The sequence below is a fragment of the Balaenoptera ricei genome, chromosome 17 (assembly GCF_028023285.1).
Source record: "Balaenoptera ricei isolate mBalRic1 chromosome 17, mBalRic1.hap2, whole genome shotgun sequence".
In the NCBI taxonomy this organism is placed as follows: Eukaryota; Metazoa; Chordata; class Mammalia; order Artiodactyla; family Balaenopteridae; genus Balaenoptera; species Balaenoptera ricei.
In genome coordinates, this window is record NC_082655.1 from 71308368 (window position 1) to 71326546 (window position 18179).

General features: G+C 39.2%; 1 protein-coding gene across 1 annotated transcript in view; it reads left to right on the plus strand.

Moving 5' to 3' along the window:
* ARMC1 (armadillo repeat containing 1) overlaps positions 1-17135 on the plus strand; it is a 35402-nt gene extending 18267 nt beyond the window's left edge. The window contains exons 4-7 of the mRNA XM_059901328.1: positions 651-840; positions 13966-14082; positions 14169-14243; positions 15022-17135. Coding sequence (XP_059757311.1) covers positions 651-840; positions 13966-14082; positions 14169-14243; positions 15022-15213 — 574 coding nt within the window. The 3' untranslated portion in view covers positions 15214-17135. The remainder of the gene's footprint in view (positions 1-650; positions 841-13965; positions 14083-14168; positions 14244-15021) is intronic.
* Positions 17136-18179: the final 1044 nt, after the last annotated feature.

Genomic DNA, 18179 nt, shown 5'->3' on the forward strand with positions numbered 1-18179 from the left:
GTTATTCTTTTAAAATCTTTTGGTTTTAAGTAGATAGAAATTGAAAATCTTCCAGAAAGGAATTTATTACTGTATGAAAATGATGACAGGGCTTCCCTGGTGGCGCAGTGGTTGAGAATCTGTCTGCCAATGCAGGGCACACAGGTTCGAGCCCTGGTCTGGGAAGATCCCACATGCCGCGGAGCAACTACGCCCGTGAGCCACAACTACTGAGCCTGCGCGTCTGGAGCCTGTGCTCCGCAACAAGAGAGGCCGCGACAGTGAGAGGCCCGCGCACCGCGATGAAGAGTGGCCCCCGCTTGCCACAACTAGAGAAAGCCCTCGCACAGAAACGAAGACCCAACACAGCCATAAATAAACAAATAAATAAATAAATAAAAATTAAAAAAGAGAAAATGATGACACTTTGAACTATGAAAAAAAGGAAGTTAAAAATAGTGGTGGTGGGAGTATTTATTTCCTATAACCATTTTTGCCAGTCTGTGGTCTGTAATTGCTTTGTTTATCTAAGTAGATGTAGCCTGTGTGACTCGAGAAATAAAGTATAGATCAGAATGAAGAAAACAAGGTTTTGCCAAGTTGAGGAATAAAATTACAGAATCAGTAGAAGTGACAAGACTACTTTGTTAATTTATATGTTTCTTTTCAAGGACTACAACTCCAGGAGAAACAAAACTGCTGGCCTCTGAAATCTATGAAATTCTTCAGTCTTCCAATATGGCAGATGGTGATAGTTTCAATGAAATGAATTCACGTCGAAGGAAAGCTCAGTTTTTTCTGGGAACCACAAACAAACGTGCCAAAACAGTGGTTTTGCATATAGATGGTCTTGATGATACGGTAAGACTTTTATAAACACATGGTTCATAACATGGGAGAGAGAAATCATGTTAACTGGTTATCTCAGTGTCACCTGCTAACAATCTTTAATAATAAGTCCCTGGCTTCCCTGGTGGCACAGTGGTTAAGAATCCGCCTGCCAATGCAGGGGACACGGGTTCGAGCCCTGGTCCAGGAAGATCCCACATGCCGTGGAGCAACTAAGCCCATGCGCCACAACTACTGAGCCTGCGCTCTAGAGCCCGCGATCCACAACTACTGAAGCCCACGTGCCTAGAGCCCGTGCTCCGCACCAAAAGAAGCCACGACAATGAGAAGCCCGCAGACTGCAACGAAGAGTAGCCCCTGCTCGCCACAACTAGAGAAAGCCTGCATGCAGCAACGAAGACCCAACACAGCCAAAAATAGATAAATAAAAATAAATAAATTAAAAAGAAAAGAATAAGTCCCAATATTAGCATTTAATTCTGATAAAGAGGGGCATTTTGTGCTTAATGGGTCAGTTATTCAAAGGACATAACCATTGTAAATATTTATGCCCTAGTAATAGAACTTCAAAGTATATGAAGCAAAAACTGACAGAAATGCAAGGAGAAATAAATTCACAGCTAGAGCTGGAGATTTGAATACCATTGTCTCAATTAATAGAACAAGTATACAGAAAATCAACAGGGATATAGAAGACGCAACACTAACCAACTTAACCTAACTGATATTTATAGAAAGCCCCACTCAGCAGCAAGATAATATTCATTCTTTTCATGTGCACATGAAACATTTACCAAGATAGACCATATTGTGTCCCATAAAACAAGTCCTGATTTAAAAGAATTAGAACCAAGCAAAGTGTGTCCTCTGAGCACAATGAAAAGCAAGTTAGAAATCAATCACAGAAAGATACCTGGAAAACCCCCTAAGAAGTTTGGAAACTAACACATTTCTAAGATAAACCATGGGTCAATGAAGAAATCAAAGGAGAAATTAGGAAGTATTTTGAACTGAATAAAAATAAAAATGTGGGGCTTCCCTGGTGGCGCAGTGGTTAAGAATCCATCTGCCAGGGCAGGGGATGTGGGTTAGCGCCCTCGTCCAGGAAGATCCCACATGTCGTGGAGCAACTAAGCCTGTGCACCACAACTACTGAGCTTGCGCTCTAGAGCCCGCGAGCCACAACTGCTGAGCCCGTGTGCCTAGAGCCCTTGCTCTGCAACAAAGAGAAGCCACCACAATGGGAAGCCTGTGCACCACAACAAAGAGTAGCCCCCACTCTCCGCAACTAGAGAAAGTCTGCATGCGTCAATGAAGACCCAATGCAGCCAAAAATAAATAAATAAATTAATTAATTAAAAAATAAGATGTAGTATCAGAATTTGTGGGAAGCAGCTAAAGCAGAGTTTAGAGGGGAATTCATTAGCACCAAATGCCTGAATATTTATATACAAAAAGGAAAGGGTCTCAGTGACCTAAGCTTCTACCTTAAGAAACTAGAAAAAGAAGAGCAAATTAAATCCAAAGTAAGCAGAAGAAACAAAAAAACCAGAAATCAGTGGAATGGAAAACAGAGAAAAATCAGTGAAATCAAAAGCTGATCTTTGACATGATCAATTAAATTGATAAACCTCTAGCCAAATTGATCAAGAATAAAAGAGAGAAGTCACAAAATATCAGTATCAGAAATGAGACAGCATTGCTATAGATGTTTTAATATGGACACTGAAAGGAAAATAAGTGAATATTTTGAATAACTTTATGCCAATAAATTTGATAATGTAGATGAAACAGGAGAATTTCTTGAAAGATGGATTGCCAAAGCTCACTCAAAAAGAAATGGATAACCTGAATGAATAGCTCTATGTCCATCAAAGAAATTGGATTTGTAGTTAAAAACCTTTCCATAAAGAAAATTTCTGGCCTTGATATCTTCATTGGTGAATTCTACCAAACGTTTAAGGAAAATGTAATACCAACTGTACTGTCTTTTAAAGTATTATACAGTAGTAGTTGTACAGTGTAGTTTTTTCTCAACTCATTCTACCTTGTATGCTTTTTTTTTTTAATATATTTTTTTATGTGGACCATTTTTAAAGTCTTTATTGAATTTGTTACAATATTGCTTCTGTTTTGGTTTTTTGGCCACAAGGCACGTGGTATCTTAGCTCCCTGACCAGGGATCGAACCCACACCCGCTGTATTGGAAGGCAGGGTCTTAACCAGTGGACTGCCAGGGAAGTCCCTTGTCTGCTTTTAATATTAGCTGCTCAAGCGTTCTTTTGGTTATAGTGTGTATCTTCTATTTGTGTCTGTATTTCACATGGATTTCTTATAGGCACCATATAGTTGGGCCTTGCTTTTTTAATCCAATTGAAAAATTTCTACCTTTTAACAGGAGTGCTGGGATCATTTGCCTTTAATATGATTATTGATATGACTGGATTTAAAACAACCATCTTGCTAATTGCTTTCTGTTTGTCCCATGTGTTCCTTGTTCTCTTTTCCTCTTTTTCTGCCTTTTGGACTAATTGAAAGTTTTTTATGATTGTATTTTATCTCCTTTGTTGGCTTATTTGCCTTATTTCTCTTTCCTTCCTTCCTTTCTTTTATATTGGTTGATTTAGGGTTTATTTTGTGTATCTTTTTTTTTTTTCAATTTTATTTAGGGTTTATTTTCTGTATCTTTAACTTATCAGTCTAGCTTCAATTAACACTAATCACTTCATGCATGAGACACTTATAACACTATACTTTCATCTGCCTTATCTCTGCCTTTGTGTTCTTGTTATATGTTTTACTTCTGCATATGTTATAAACCCCAAATTACTTTGTTATTACATTAAATATTCTTTTTTTTGATTAAAAAAATTTTTTTGTGGTAAATTACACTTAGCATAGAATTACCATCCATCTTAACCATTTACAAGTATTTAAAGACATTAAAAAATAAGAATATTTTCTGTCTACCCACGTATTTACCATTTCTGGGGCTCTTTATTCCTTTGTGTAAATATAGATTTTCATCTAATATCATTTTCCTTCTGCCTGAAGGACTCCATTAACATTTCTTATAGTAAGTAGTATAGGTCTGCTGAGGATGGACATTTGGCTTATTTCCACCTTTTGGCTATTATGAATAATTCTACTGTGAACATTTATGTACAGGTTTTTGTGTGGATATATGTCCTCAGTTCTCTTGGGTATATTCTTAAGGGTAGAATTGCTGGATGATACGTTTAGCTTTTCGAGCAACTGCCAGACTGTTTTCCACAGTGGCCGCTGCATTTTACATTCCCATCAGCAAGGTGTGAGGGGTCAAGTTTCTCCACATCCCTGCCAACATTTCTTATTTTCCATTTCTTAAAAAAAATAGCTATTCTAGTGGGTGTGAAGTGGTATCTTATTGTGATTTTGATTTGCATTTACCTAATTACAATGATGGTATCTTTTCACGTGCTTATTGGCCATTTTTAGTGGTTGACTTAGGGTTTATTGTGTATGTCTTTAATTTATCACAGATTTTCTCTTCTGGAGAAATGTCTGTTCATTCTTTATCCATTTTTTTAAAAAATTGCTTATTATTTGTCTTTATTTTTTTTTCTTTTTTTAAAATAAATTTATTTATTTATTTTTGGCTGTGTTGGGTCTTCGTTTCTGTGCGAGGGCTTTCTCTAGTTGCGGTGAGCAGGGGCCACTCTTCATCGCGGTGTGCGGGCCTCTCACTATCGTGGCCTCTCTTGTTGCGGAGCACAGGCTCCAGACGCGCAGGCTCAGTAGTTGTGGCTCAGGGGCCTAGTTGCTCCGCGGCATGTGGGATCTTCCCAGACCAGGGCTTGAACCCGTGTCCCCTGCATTGGCAGGCGGATTCTCAACCACTGTGCCACCAGGGAAGCCCTGTCTTTATTCTTGAGATGAGTCAGTTCTGTTAATATCAGGTATTGCATCAGTTGATTTTCATATGTTGAACCAACCCTTCATTCCTAGGATAAATCCCAATTGGTCATGGTACATAATCTTTTTAATGTGCTTCTGGATTCAGTTTGCAGATATATTATTGAGGCATTTTGCATCTGTATTCATACAGGATATTGGTTTGTAGTCTTTTTTTTTCCCTCGTGCTGTCTTTTTCTGGTTTTGGTATCAGGGTAATCCTGGCTTCATGAGAGGAGTTGGGAAGTGTCTGGATGAGTTTGTGAAGGATAGGTGTTACTCTTCTTTAAACATTTAGTAGAATTCACCAGTGAAGCCATTTGGTCCTAGGCTTTTCTTTGTGGGAAATGTTCTGATTATTAATTCAGTTGCTTCACTTGTTGTATAGGTTTATTCATATTTTCTTGAGTCAGTTCATGGTTTTGTCTTTTGAAGAATATATCATTTCATAGAGGTTATCTGATGTGTTGGCATACAGTTGTTCATAATATTCGCTTATAATCCTTTTCTTTTGGTAAGACTGGTCGTAATATATCCTCTTTTATTCCTGCTCTTAGTAATTTGAGTCTTCTTCCTCTCTTTTCTTGGTCAGTCTAGCCAAAGGTTTATCAATTTTGTTGCTCTTTCCAAAGTACCAACTTGTGGTTTCATCGATTTTTCTTTTTTTTTTTTTTTTTTTTTTTTTTTGAAATTAGCATTTATTTTTTTATTTTTTTTTTTTTTTTTTTTTTTTTTTTTTTTTTTTTTTAAATTATTAGCACCTTTAATTATTATTTATTTATTTATTTATTTATTTGGCTGTGTTGGGTCTTCGTTTCTGTGAGAGGGCTTCCTCTAGTTGCGGCAAGTGGGGGCCACTCTTCATCACGGTGCGCGGGCCTCTCACTATCGCGGCCTCTCCTGTTGCGGAGCACAGGCTCCAGACGCGCAGGCTCAGTAATTGTGGCTCACGGGCCTAGTTGCTTCGCGGCATGTGGGATCTTCCCAGACCAGGGCTCGAACCCGTGTCCCCTGCATTGGCAGGCAGATTCTCAACCACTGCGCCACCAGGGAAGCCCTCATCGATTTTTCTATCCACCCCTCCCCCATTCTCTATTTCTTTTTTTCCCCGGCTCTAATCTATTATTTCCTTCCTTCCGTTTGCTTTGGGTTTAGTTTGCTCTTCTTTTTCTTGTTTCTTTTTTTTTTTTTTTTGGCTGTGTTGGGTCTTTGTTGCTGCACGTGGGCTTTCTCTAGTTGCAGCAAGCAGGCTTCTCATTGCGGTGGCTTCTCTTGTTGCAGAGCACGGGCTCTAGGCACACGGGCTCACGGGCTGAGTAGTTGTGGATCATGGGCTCTAGAGCGCAGGTTCAGTAGTTGTGGCGCACGGGCTTAGTTGCTCCGCGGCATGTGGGATCTTCCCGGACCATGGCTCGAACCCGTGTCCCCTGCATTGGCAGGCGGATTCTTAACCACTGCGCCATCAGGGAAGCCCTTTTTTCTTGTTTCTTAAATGGAATATTAGGTAATTGGTTTGAGATTTTCTTCTACTTTAATGTAGTTATTATAGCTATAAATTCCCCTCTAAGTACTGCTGTCTCTGCATACCATCAGATTTGGTATGTAGTTGTTCGTTTCATTCATCTGAAAGTATTTTCTAATTTTTTTGGTGATTTCTTGTTTGACCCGTTGGTTGTTAAGGAGTTTGTTGTTTAATTTCCATATATTTATAAATTTCCCAAATTTCCTTCTGTTACCGATTTCTGATCTCATTTCATATGCATGATTTCAATCCTTTTACACTTGCTGGGGCTTGTCTTGTGGCCTAAAGGTCTATCCTGGCGAATGTTCCATGTTGACTTGAGAATGTATATACCTTTGGTTGGAGTGTTCTACAAGTGTCTGTTAGGTTTAGTTGGTTTACAGTGTTAAGTCGTCGTCTTCCTTGTTGATCTCCTGTCCAGCTGTTCTATCTATTTTTGAAAATCAGATGGGCTTCCATGGTGGCGCAGTGGTTAAGAATCCTCCTGCCAATGCAGGGGACATGGGTTTGAGCCCTGGTCTGGGAAAATCCCACATGCCACAGAGCAACTAAGCCCGTGAGCCACAACTACTGAGCCTGCGCTCTAGAGCCCGCGAGCCACAACTACTGAGCCTGCATGCCGCAACTACTGAAGCCCGCGTGCCTAGAGCCCGTGCTCTGCAACAAGAGAAGCCACCGCAATGAGAAGCCCGTGCACCGCAACTAAGAGCAGACCTCGCTCGCCACAACTAGAGAAAGCCCGTGCACAGCAATGAAGACCCCATGCAGCCAAAAAATTAATTAATTAATTAAAAAAAAAAAAAAGTCAGATGGATATTGAAGTCTCTAACTCTTTGAGTTTTGTGTATCTGGAAAAGTCCTTATTGTATTTTTCTTTTGAAAGATATTTTTATGTGTATAGAACTCTAGATGACAGTTCATTTTCTTACCATACTTTATGAATATTGTCCCACTGTCTTCTCCCTTGTATTGTTTCTATTCAGAATTCTGTCATTCTTTTTTTTGTTCTTCTATATGTAATGTATCTTATTTTTTCCCTCTGCCTGTTTTAATAGTTTCTCTTTTATTATTGCTTTTGATCAGTTTGTTTATGATGTGCCTTGGTATCATTTTCTTCATGTTTATTCTTGGATCTCTGGGTTTATAGTTTGCAGCAAATTTGGGCAATTTTTTCCATTAATTTTTCAAGTATTCTTTCTGTCTTTCAGGGATTCCTGTGACATATTCAACCATGTGAAGTTGTCCCATTGCTCACTGATACTCTGTTAATTTCATTTTCAGTCTTTTTTTCTCTTTCATATTGGATGGTTTCTGTTGCTATATTTGCTAAATTTTTCTTCTACTGGTATTTATTTACTTTGCTGTTAATCTCAACCAGTGTTTTTTTTCACCATAGACATTATTTTATTTATCTCTACAAGTTTGATTTGAGCCTTTTTTATATCTCCTTAACAGTTTATACTTTGTCTACTTGAACATACAGAATATGGTTAGAATAACTGTTTAATGTCTTCGTCAACTAATTCAGTCATCTGTGTTATTTTTGAGTGTGTTTCTGTAGGTTGGTTTTTCTAGTTATAGGTTGTATTTTCTTGCTTCTTTGCATGCCTCATAATTTTTGATTGGATGCCAGATATTACAAATTTTACATATTGGGATACAGCATATATTTGTATGCAAAGCCTTTAAATATTCTTGAATTTTGTTCTGGATCAGTTAAGTTACTTGCAAACATTGGATGTTTTTGAGGCTTGCCTTTAAGCTCTGGTAGGCAGACTACAGCACCGTTTAACCTAGGGATAATTTTACTACACTACTGAGGCCATACTCTTCTGGGTTCTCTGTCTATGCCCTGTGTATATCAGTTTTCTCTGCTTTGGCTGATGGGGACAGGAAGTATTCCCAGCCCTGTGTGAGTCCGCAGGATGGTTCCTTCTATTCCTTTCCAGCCTGGTTGTTTCCTCACATTTGTGCACCCGTCATCACTCAGCTGAAAACCAGAGGGGAACCCATTGCCAATCTCTGGTGTGTGTCTTCTCTCTGAGGGGCCCCCTTTGTGCAACTGTGTCCTCTCATGCTCTGTGCTATGATTTATAGTTGCCTTGACCTCCCTGAATTTTCGACTTTGTGTCCTCAACTTGGGGAGACTGTTGGTTCTGCTTGGCTTCCTGCTTTGTGAGTTGCAGCCTAAAAATTTTCCAGGCAATACGCTGCTGTGCTGGTGAACCTCACTTCATTTGCTTTCCTTCTCTCGGGGGTGTCTGCTTTCCAACACCTGGAAATCATTGTTTTATTCATTTTATTTTGTCTGTATTTTCAGTTGTTTAAGCCTTGAGGGTAAATCTGGTCCCTGTTACTCCATCTTGACTGGAATTGGAGGTCTCCCTGAAGTTATTTTGAGCAGTGATAAGTTATATACCTTCACATATTTAGGGGTGGCAACTGGTGGATTACCACTTATCTCTTTAGCTGTGCCAGGTAGGTTACATTGGATTAACCACAGCTTTTTCTAATTGTGGTATTGGGGCACCTAGCCCTCAGGATTTAGGATTCAGTAAACAGGGGTTGGGGAAAACTTTTCATATGCATATTATCCATGACATTGCCAAATAAGTTAACAACTATCTTATCGAAACTGGGACCACAAGATCCCAAAAAGTTTCTAGAAAGCAGGTTCTGGTAAATGTAAATTAATTGAATGAAAGATATTAAGATACATAAATTGTCACCAGTACCATTTGTTTAATGTTAATGAATGAAAACAGTACAGTTCCTTTTTAAAGCTAGCAGAAACCAAATAATAAAACCCAACAAAGCTCACACACACAAAAATGTAGGCCACATAGGGGGCTTCCCTTGTTGCGCAGTGGTTAAGAATCCACCTGCCAGTGCAGGGGACATGGGTTCGAGTCCTGGTCTGGGAAGATCCCACATGCCGCGGAGCAGCTAAGCCCGTGTGCCACAACTACTGAGCCTGCGAGCCACAACTACTGAGCTCATGTGCCACAACTACTGAAGCCTGCACGCCTAGAGCCCGTGCTCTGCAACAAGGGAAGCCACCGCAATGAGAAGCCCGTGCACCGCAATGAAGAGTAGCCCCCGCTCGCCACAACTAGAGAAAGCCCGTGCGCAGCAACGAAGACCCAGTGCAGCCAAAACTAAATAAATAAATAAATTAATTAAAAAATATATAGGCCACTATATCTTAAAAATGTAATTGCTAAAATCCAAAAAAAAAAAAAAAGGCAAGTTAACTCTGAAACTGTACTGTAATGTTTTGGCAGCATAACCTGGCACCTAGTATGTGCCAGGCACTATTTTAGGCACCAGGGATACAGCAGTGACCAAAATAAGCAAAAGTTCTCATAAATCCTGTTTGACTTCATTAAGCTAATCTCATAGTTGGAGGAGACAGTCAACAAGCCAAGTTTTATAGTAGAAGTGGTAAGTTCCATGGACAAAAATAAAGGGAAGGTAGCTAGGGATTGCTGAGGGGTGGGATGGTGGATTATAGTTTTAAATAGGATGGTTTAAAAATCCTCTTGGAGAAACTGACATTTAACCAAAACTTAGGAGTGAGCCAGTGGATATCTGTGGAAGTGCATGTTCCCAAGAAAGGGAGCCATGAATGTCAAGCCTTCACACATAGACAACTAAGAAGATACCTAAGAGTAATAAAAGGATGTGTCCTGCCATATATTAAAATATACTATTAAATTTCTATAATCAAAACGACGTGGTCTTGACAAAAAAAAAAAAAGAGTAAAGAAAGTCCAGGGGCTTCCCTGGTGGTGCAGTGGTTAAGAATCCGCCTGCCAATGCAGGGGACATGGGTTCAAACCCTGGTCCGGAAAGGTCCCACATGCTGAGGAGCAGCTAAGCCCACGCACTGCAACTGCTGAGCCTGCGCTCTGGAGCCTGCGAGCCACAACTACTGAGCCCACGTGCCACAACTACTGCAGCCCATGCGCCTAGAGCTCATGCTCCGCAACAAGAGAAGCCACCACAATGAGAAGCCCACACACTGCAATGAAGAGTAGCCCCCGCTCTCTGCAACTGGAGAAAGCCTGTGCATAGCAACGAAGACCCAACGCAGCCAAAAAAAATAATAATAAATAAATTTAAAAAAAAGAGTAAAGAAAGTCCTGAAACAAACTCTAGTATATGTTAGAACTTATCCTATGATAAAGGAAGCATCAGACATAGTTTGTTCAATAAATGGTGCCAGAAAACTGACAGTTTTGCAGGGATGGAAAGGGAAGGGGCGGGGGAATCTTATCAGATACTAAAAATCCAAAGTGTACTAAAAAGTCAAATGTAAAATATTAAACTGTGAAATTAAAGAAATCTAGGCTTCTTTAAGCATAAAGGCAGTGGAAGAAATTGCTTTAGGAAAGAGCTCTAGTTTAACAGTAAAGTTTTTGCTTTGTCAAATGTATTCTTAAAACGTAAAAACAAGTAGGAAAGTATTTGTAATGAATAATTGACATCAGGTTAGTGGCCTTATTACCGTGTGTAAAATAGATAGCTAGTGGGAACCTGCTGCATAGCACAGGGAGCTCAGCTCGGTGCTCTGTGATGACCTAGATGGGTGGGATGGGGGGAGAGGGTGGGAGGGAGGTCCAAGAGGGAGGGGATATATGTATACATAGAGCTGATTCACTTCATTGTACAGCAGAAACTAACACAACATTGTAAAGCAACTATACTCCAATTAAAAAGAATAAAAATTAAAAATACATATTAAAAAAATCAACAAAAGAAAATCTAACAGGAAAATGGGAAATTCCCGGAAGAGATGTAATTTCCAGTAAATAGTATCAGCTAACATTTATTGCAGTACTTGCAGGTACCCTTCTGGTGTGTTAACTCATTTATTTTTCATAAAACTATAAGGTCTACTTATAGTCCAGTTTACAGATGAGGAGACAGAAGCACACCAAATTTAAATAGCTTCCTGGTATAGTAGAAGTGGTAATTGAAGGACATGGGATTTGAATCTAGGCAGCGTGGGTCTAGCTGCAGAACCCCGCTCTTAACTGCTGCTTTGGACAGCTACGCAGGGAAACATGTCTACTCTCACTAGTAATGAAAGCAGTGTACATTATTTTAGTGTATGTATCAAGGCTTTTAGAAAGATATTCCTGATTTTGGATTGTCACAAGCATTTTTCCCTTTGCTTTATTTCCTCAGCTGCAAATCATGCTACTATGGAGTCTTTAGAAATTGGAGAGAGGCTACTATCTACATCTTTTGAATTGATACACATACACTCTTTCTCTCTCCCCCTCCCCCTCCCTCCCTCCCTCCCTCCTCCTCCCTTTCTCCTCCTTCCTCCCCCTCCCCCTCCCTTCTCCCTCTCTTCTCTCCCCCGCCCCGACTCTTCTCCTAGCAATTGCCAGGCAGTTTAACTTTGACCCATCTACCTCCTTGCCCAGCTCCTAATTTTATCTGCTTATGATTCTTAAAACCTAATCTTGACCCTCTATCCCCATCAAGAAGTTACTCATCCTTCGCAGCTAATTCTTGATCCTATTTGCTCTGTTGAAGATCTCACGTTTACATCTTGGAATTGGACACCCCACCTTTACCTGTTGCAAATGTGTTAATTTGTGTTAAAATAAAGATGAATTGGCCTCATGAATCTGTTTTTCCACTGTCACACATAGTTGGAATTTAACGTCAGACTCTTGTGATAAACCAGGCAAGTTGCTTAACGTTTATATGTTTTGGTTTCCTCACATTTAAAATAAGGAAACAGATTAGACTAGTAGTATCCTAACTTTCATGTTGTATATGCTATGCAAACTTCTGTTCACTTTTTTTTTTAAATTAATTAATTAATTAATTGTTTATGGCTGTGTTGGGTTTTCGCTTCTGTGCGAGGGCCCTCCCCAGTTGCGGCAAGTGGGGGCCACTCCTCATCGCGGTGCGCGGGCCTCTCATCATCGCGGCCTCTCTTGTTGCGGAGCACAGGCTCCAGACGCGCAGGCTCAGCAATTGTGGCTCACGGGCCCAGCCGCTCCGCGGCATGTGGGATCCTCCCAGACCAGGGCTTGAACCCGTGTCCCCTGCACCCGCAGGCAGACTCTCAACCACTGCGCCGCCAGGGAAGCCCCTTCTGTTCACTTTTAAGTTCACCTGGTGTTGAATATGTGGAAGAGATAAACATGGACCTTTTGGGCACTAATCCACCAAAGGGGCTTTGCAGAAGGGGCAGTGCAGTCCGTGAGCCCCTGCGGGTCTGTGCACTGCCGTGCACCACTGTATGCGAGACTCTTGCCTGGGTAGTGTTGAAACGCAGAAGTGGAAAAATAGTTTTAAGTAGGAGATAAACAATGATGTGAGTTGTTTTGAAGGATGTGGGAATAAGTTTGAAGACTGATTTTATTCAATAGAAGAGAAGAATGAATCAGGTAATAGAAGGCAGTGCTTCCTAGGCTATGACCCAGAGACTTGGTGTCATTTGCTGATTCCTGCCCCCTCAGAAGTACTGAATCGGAGTCTGGTCTCATTACAGAAACAGGATAATTTAGAGATGTTGATTTGATGTATGGGCTGGAGGAGGAGGGAGGGATGGGGAGAACTGTAGTTACTTTTTAATTCATTTTCTCTTTGGATCTTGTGTTTAAGATGACCACTTGTTATCCACGTGGATGTGTTTGTAGACAAATGAAAATAAAATCATATTGGAGGTAGACGTCTGTGCTTCTACATGGTAGTGATGGTTGAAGTGATCTGAATAGTCTACTGAGGGATGAAGTAGAAAGAAAATCACTTAGTTTTAGCACTGGACCTTGGAGATAAAATGAGACAGAGACGAAATACTCAGTGGTGTAAGCAGAACACCAGGGTAGTGTATTATTAAGAAGTCAAAGAAGCATTGAAGGGCATATGTTATATTGTGTTGTCGGAGGAAAATGAGAACCAAAAAGTGGATATTGATAACCCTTGAGAATGCAGTGGTAACCACCGAGAATGCCATAAATGAGGGATGCGGTGATATAAATACCAAGTGATTTAAAAAATAGTGACTCGTACACTGAATGCTCACTAATTCTAACTTCAGTCTGTTAGAATTTATCCCTGGAGGTTTTTAAGCTAGAGCAGGGGTCAGTAAACCCTTTCTTTAAAGGGCCGGATAGTAAACACTTCAGGTTTTGCAGGCATATGGTCTCTGTTATGACTACTAACTCTGCTAGAGGGTGAAACTAGACTTGGACAATATGTAAACAGATAGGTGTGGGTGTTTCCAATAAAACTTTATTTACAAAAACAGCTGTTGGACCATAGTTTGCCCACCCTTGAGCTTGAGGAAACTCTGCTTTCCAGCATGTTTTCTGTATTCTTCCATTCTGTTTGGTTTAAGATTTAAATTAACATTGGCAAATTTATTTCTGATTAAAATGATTAAAATTAAATATTAGTAATGAAGCTTGAAAAAAATCTAGCAGGAATTACTGTTTTGTTGGATCTTATACATTTTCGTAAACTTGACTAAGCACCACCCTTTCTGTGCCCTCAAATATGTGATTGTAGAATTGAAATAGGGACATTTGCTTTCCCTGGCCCTGTGTTCCCTCCTTTCCCCCAAATATAAAGACTAGTTCAGTGTTGTTTGATTTGATTTTTTCCCTTATTATTTTGCTAGTTTTAATAACAATTTGCTTTTACTTTTTCAGTCTCGGAGAAACCTGTGTGAAGAGGCTTTGTTAAAAATTAAAGGCGTTATTAGCTTTACTTTTCAAATGGCTGTTCAAAGATGTGTGGTGCGAATCCGTTCAGATCTGAAAGCAGAGGTTGGTATTTTAAATGGCTAAATATGCTTGAGGTTACGGGTAAACACATCAGTGTTCAAAATTGTTGTCTTTTTATCCTGGCCTAGGCTTTGGCATCAGCAATAGCATCAACCAAGGTTATGAAGGCTCAGCAAGTTGTGAAAAGCGAAAGTGGAGAAGAGGTAAAAGCTCTATTTAGTTTACTTTATGCTTGACTCCCTCTTGATTATCCCTTGTGGCCAGCAGATTGCTAGTATTTCTAGACTAATAGCTGCTGAGTATATAGCGATGTGGCTGAGTCAGATTATCCTAATGTTTCTTGGTTAACAGTTAATGCTTTTAGAAATATGGAGAGATCTTTGGCGGATTTCAGAATCTCTCAGACTCTGTTCTTGATCTCAGTGGAGATGTCTTGCTGATTTTATGTGGAAATAAAGGATATGTGGTTTCCTTGCATTGGTTTTTAAATACTTTCTAACCCTTAATTGGTTTTGCCAGTCCAAAAATAAAGATCCAATCCCACTGTTGGGCAAGTATATATAGTGATAATCTTTGCATCTTGCTACTCTTCCCACTAGCTTTGTGATAGGGAAAAGGAATCTATATGGCTTTAGCTCCTTTGAGTTTCCATAGAAAGGAGGTTCATTGGGCCTTCAGGGCCCCCTAGCAGCCAGATGCTTGTTTTTGTCATCTTTAAATAGAGGTTGAACATTTATTCCTGGAGCCTCAGGAGAAAAGCATCAGAATTTTCGTGTGTACTTCTTCCTTCTTCTATGTTCTTACATAGTGCTCAACAATTGGGCCTACCTTCATAGAAGAGGATACTCTTTAAAGGAATATAACCTCTGAGAATAAATATGGTGATTAGAATGAGAAGTAAAGCTGACTTTTAACGTATGACATGTACCTGTATCAATTAGGTTGACTTTGTAACAACTCTTAACATGCTCTCTGCATCAGATGCTGGTCCCATTCCAAGACACGCCTGTGGAAGTAGAACAGAACACAGAGCTGCCCGACTACCTGCCTGAGGACGAGAGTCCCACAAAGGAGCAGGACAAAGCAGTGTCCCGGGTGGGCTCACACCCAGAGGGTGGAGCTAGCTGGCTGAGCACAGCTGCAAACTTTTTATCCAGATCGTTCTACTGGTGACTTCAGTTTGGGGCTCAAGGACTGTGTGAACGAACAAGGGGCCAGTTTTCCATTGTTGTGGTGAACTGTCAAGTGCAATTTGCGATAAGTTATCATGAAAAGTTTCTAGATTACATGATTAAGAATGCTGCATTTTACATTTTACTGGACATTTTACCCCACTAAGTGGTAAAAAGGACAGAGGCTACAGGTGGAATTGCTTTGTTTATGAAGGTGTTTTGGTTTTGTTTTCCTTTGTTTAAATTGCCTCACTTTTTAAAAAATATGGGTCCACTGTTAAACCAAACATGTATTTGTGCAGCTTTACATTTTATTTTACACAAAGCACGTGATTAGGAAAACTTGTTTTCTCAAGCCTCAGGACCTATCTGAAGAGAAGTTTGTTTGTTTTTTTTTAGCTCAAGTTGTGCATGAATTACTGAACACTTTTCTCTGCCTTTTCTCGTGAAAGATACTTGCTTTGGTACTCTTTCTTTCTCGTGAAAGATACTTGCTTTGAAAGCATTTCTCATAATTCCCCTTTTGTGCCTTTTTTATTTTGCCAACCATGTTTATAGAAAGGACGTTACTAGTGACATTTTGTGAATTAAAACATATTCCTTGCAACGTAACAAACCCTTAAAAATACAACTCTACAAAAACTTGGCAATCTTATTTGTTATAATTTTTAAAAGATTAACACAAAATCAGTCGAGAAGGAAACATGTATATCAGCAAAGTGTTATTGGAGACTATTTGAATGTGACCAAACGTGGTTCTCGTTGACTACTGTTCAGTTTGGTTTATATCAGCTCTTGAGAATTATGTCCACCCTAATATTCGGAGTGACTGTAAATGGTCTCTAGGCCTTACTTTGTGATTACACACTATCCCCTGCTAAGAAAAAAAAAAAAAATTGCTTGGCAGATGCCTATTCAGTAGGTGTTTCCTCGTATTGCCTTTTGTGAACTTATTATGAACATGCAGTCATATTGAATGAAAAGAAGAAAGACTCAAATTATTGCTTATAAAGAAACAAAGCCAGCATTTGTCCGTCCACTTAAACTTTCTGCCAGAAAAAAACAGGACTTCAGCAAAGGTAAGATAAATAAATATAAATATATATACATATATATTTTTGGTATAGATTTAAGAGCTAATTACATATATGTAATGATTTATTAAATTTCTGAAATATTTGGCAACAAAAAATTTTCTTTTGGAAATCCAACTAACTCCAGATAAAGTTTAATGCTAATATGATTAACAATGAATAGGAGGAAATCGAAAACTTTTTTCATCAACATGTAGAGCTGCTATTTTACTCCTTGGAGAATGTGAAGTGAAAATTGGACCCTGGAGGGTTTCCTTGCAATGAAAATTGCTTCTCTTTTAGAGAAAACTAAAAGCATCCAGTGTCACTGGAGAAGAATTATTGTAAAATAGTTTGCCAACAAGAATCTTGAGTTCAAGAACATTGTGACCTTATGGAGGGAGGGGTGTTGAGGGTATGGAGAGTAATATTTTTTCACCTGGGCTCTGATTCAGGTGATGCGCACAACTGAAAATATAAGCTTTCAGGGCATGTATTACTTTAAATGCATAGTACAACTTGCTGCCAGACCAGATGTGTTGAAAAAAAAAAAAAACAAAACAAAACCACCTCCTTTCTATAGCCATTGAAACAAAGTTTACTGTTCTAACAGGTTTGTATTTTATTTTGCATTGCCACACATCTGCTTATTTAAAAAACGACATCCTTTTGATAGTAATTGTTCAGCACAAGTAGGTATTACAGCTTGATGTTTGTGTGTTCTAATTCTCAGTGTTCTTTGATTCCAGGTCTTATATATAGAGCAGTTAAGGCAACTGTAACAGCATTTTTTTGAAATATATTGTAAAATAATAAAAGGTAACATAATTAAAATTGAATGGATATTGCATTTTTGTGGTATAAGCATTACTGATTTCGCGAAAGCCTGTTTGTATCCACACTGCCCGGCACCTTCTCCTCACTCCCTGCAAGTGCATTACCCGACTTATTCCCGGGCGTCTTCCATTCATCTCCTTCCCAGCACCACACCTGCTTCTTCCTGGCTTTGGATCAGTGCCCCTGTACATATATGCATTGCAGTGTTTATCGCATTAGATTAAAATTATATTTCCCAGTGTCTGTCCCCTCCTTGTCTCTTTGAGAACCGAGGAAGTCTGTAGCAGCACCTAGCTAGTATTTAGTGCTCAAATATTTTTTTAAGAGAATGAACAAAGATTTTTTTTTTTTAATCAGTAAAAAATAAATGGAGGGTACTATTTAACTCGTTGGGCAAATAGGAAAAATGTCAGGCTGTATTTTTTTGTCTTTTCTGGGCATGTTTATTTCTGGCTGATTAATGCTAGGCAAATTCCCCCATTTATTTTGTCATTTGGTTTTTATTTTTTCAAAAAGCAGGGGAAGGGGTATAATGCTCCATTGAATGAAGTTAAAATTAACTTATAATATCCTGATTCTTATAGAATTATTTTAGGAGAATATTACATATATATAGTACTGGTACAAGTATAAGATGGAATTATTATTACTGGAAGTTTGACATGATTCTCTTCTCGTCTTTGATTCTCAAGCAAGACACTGTGCCTTTCTAGTCACACTTTATGTGACTCATCTTTCTGTATCCAGTCAGAGGTATGTTTTTTTTTTTTGAAGCTAAGTCCTCAGCTATTTGATTTTTGTCTAAATGTTGGCCCTTGAAGAACTCATCTCTTGTCTTCATGTACCTCTGTGTAGATACCTTCTAAATCTCTCCATTTACTGTCATCCTTGAGAGTTCCACTCTCCTTTGCTGTACCTATCAAGTGTAAAGTCCGTGAATTTTTATTTCTCTTAGAACTGAGGTCACGCAATAAATTTCACAAAAACTAATTCTGTGCCAGGCACTGTGCTAAGTGCTTTACAAATATTTGTTCATTTAATCCTTAACAACTGTGAG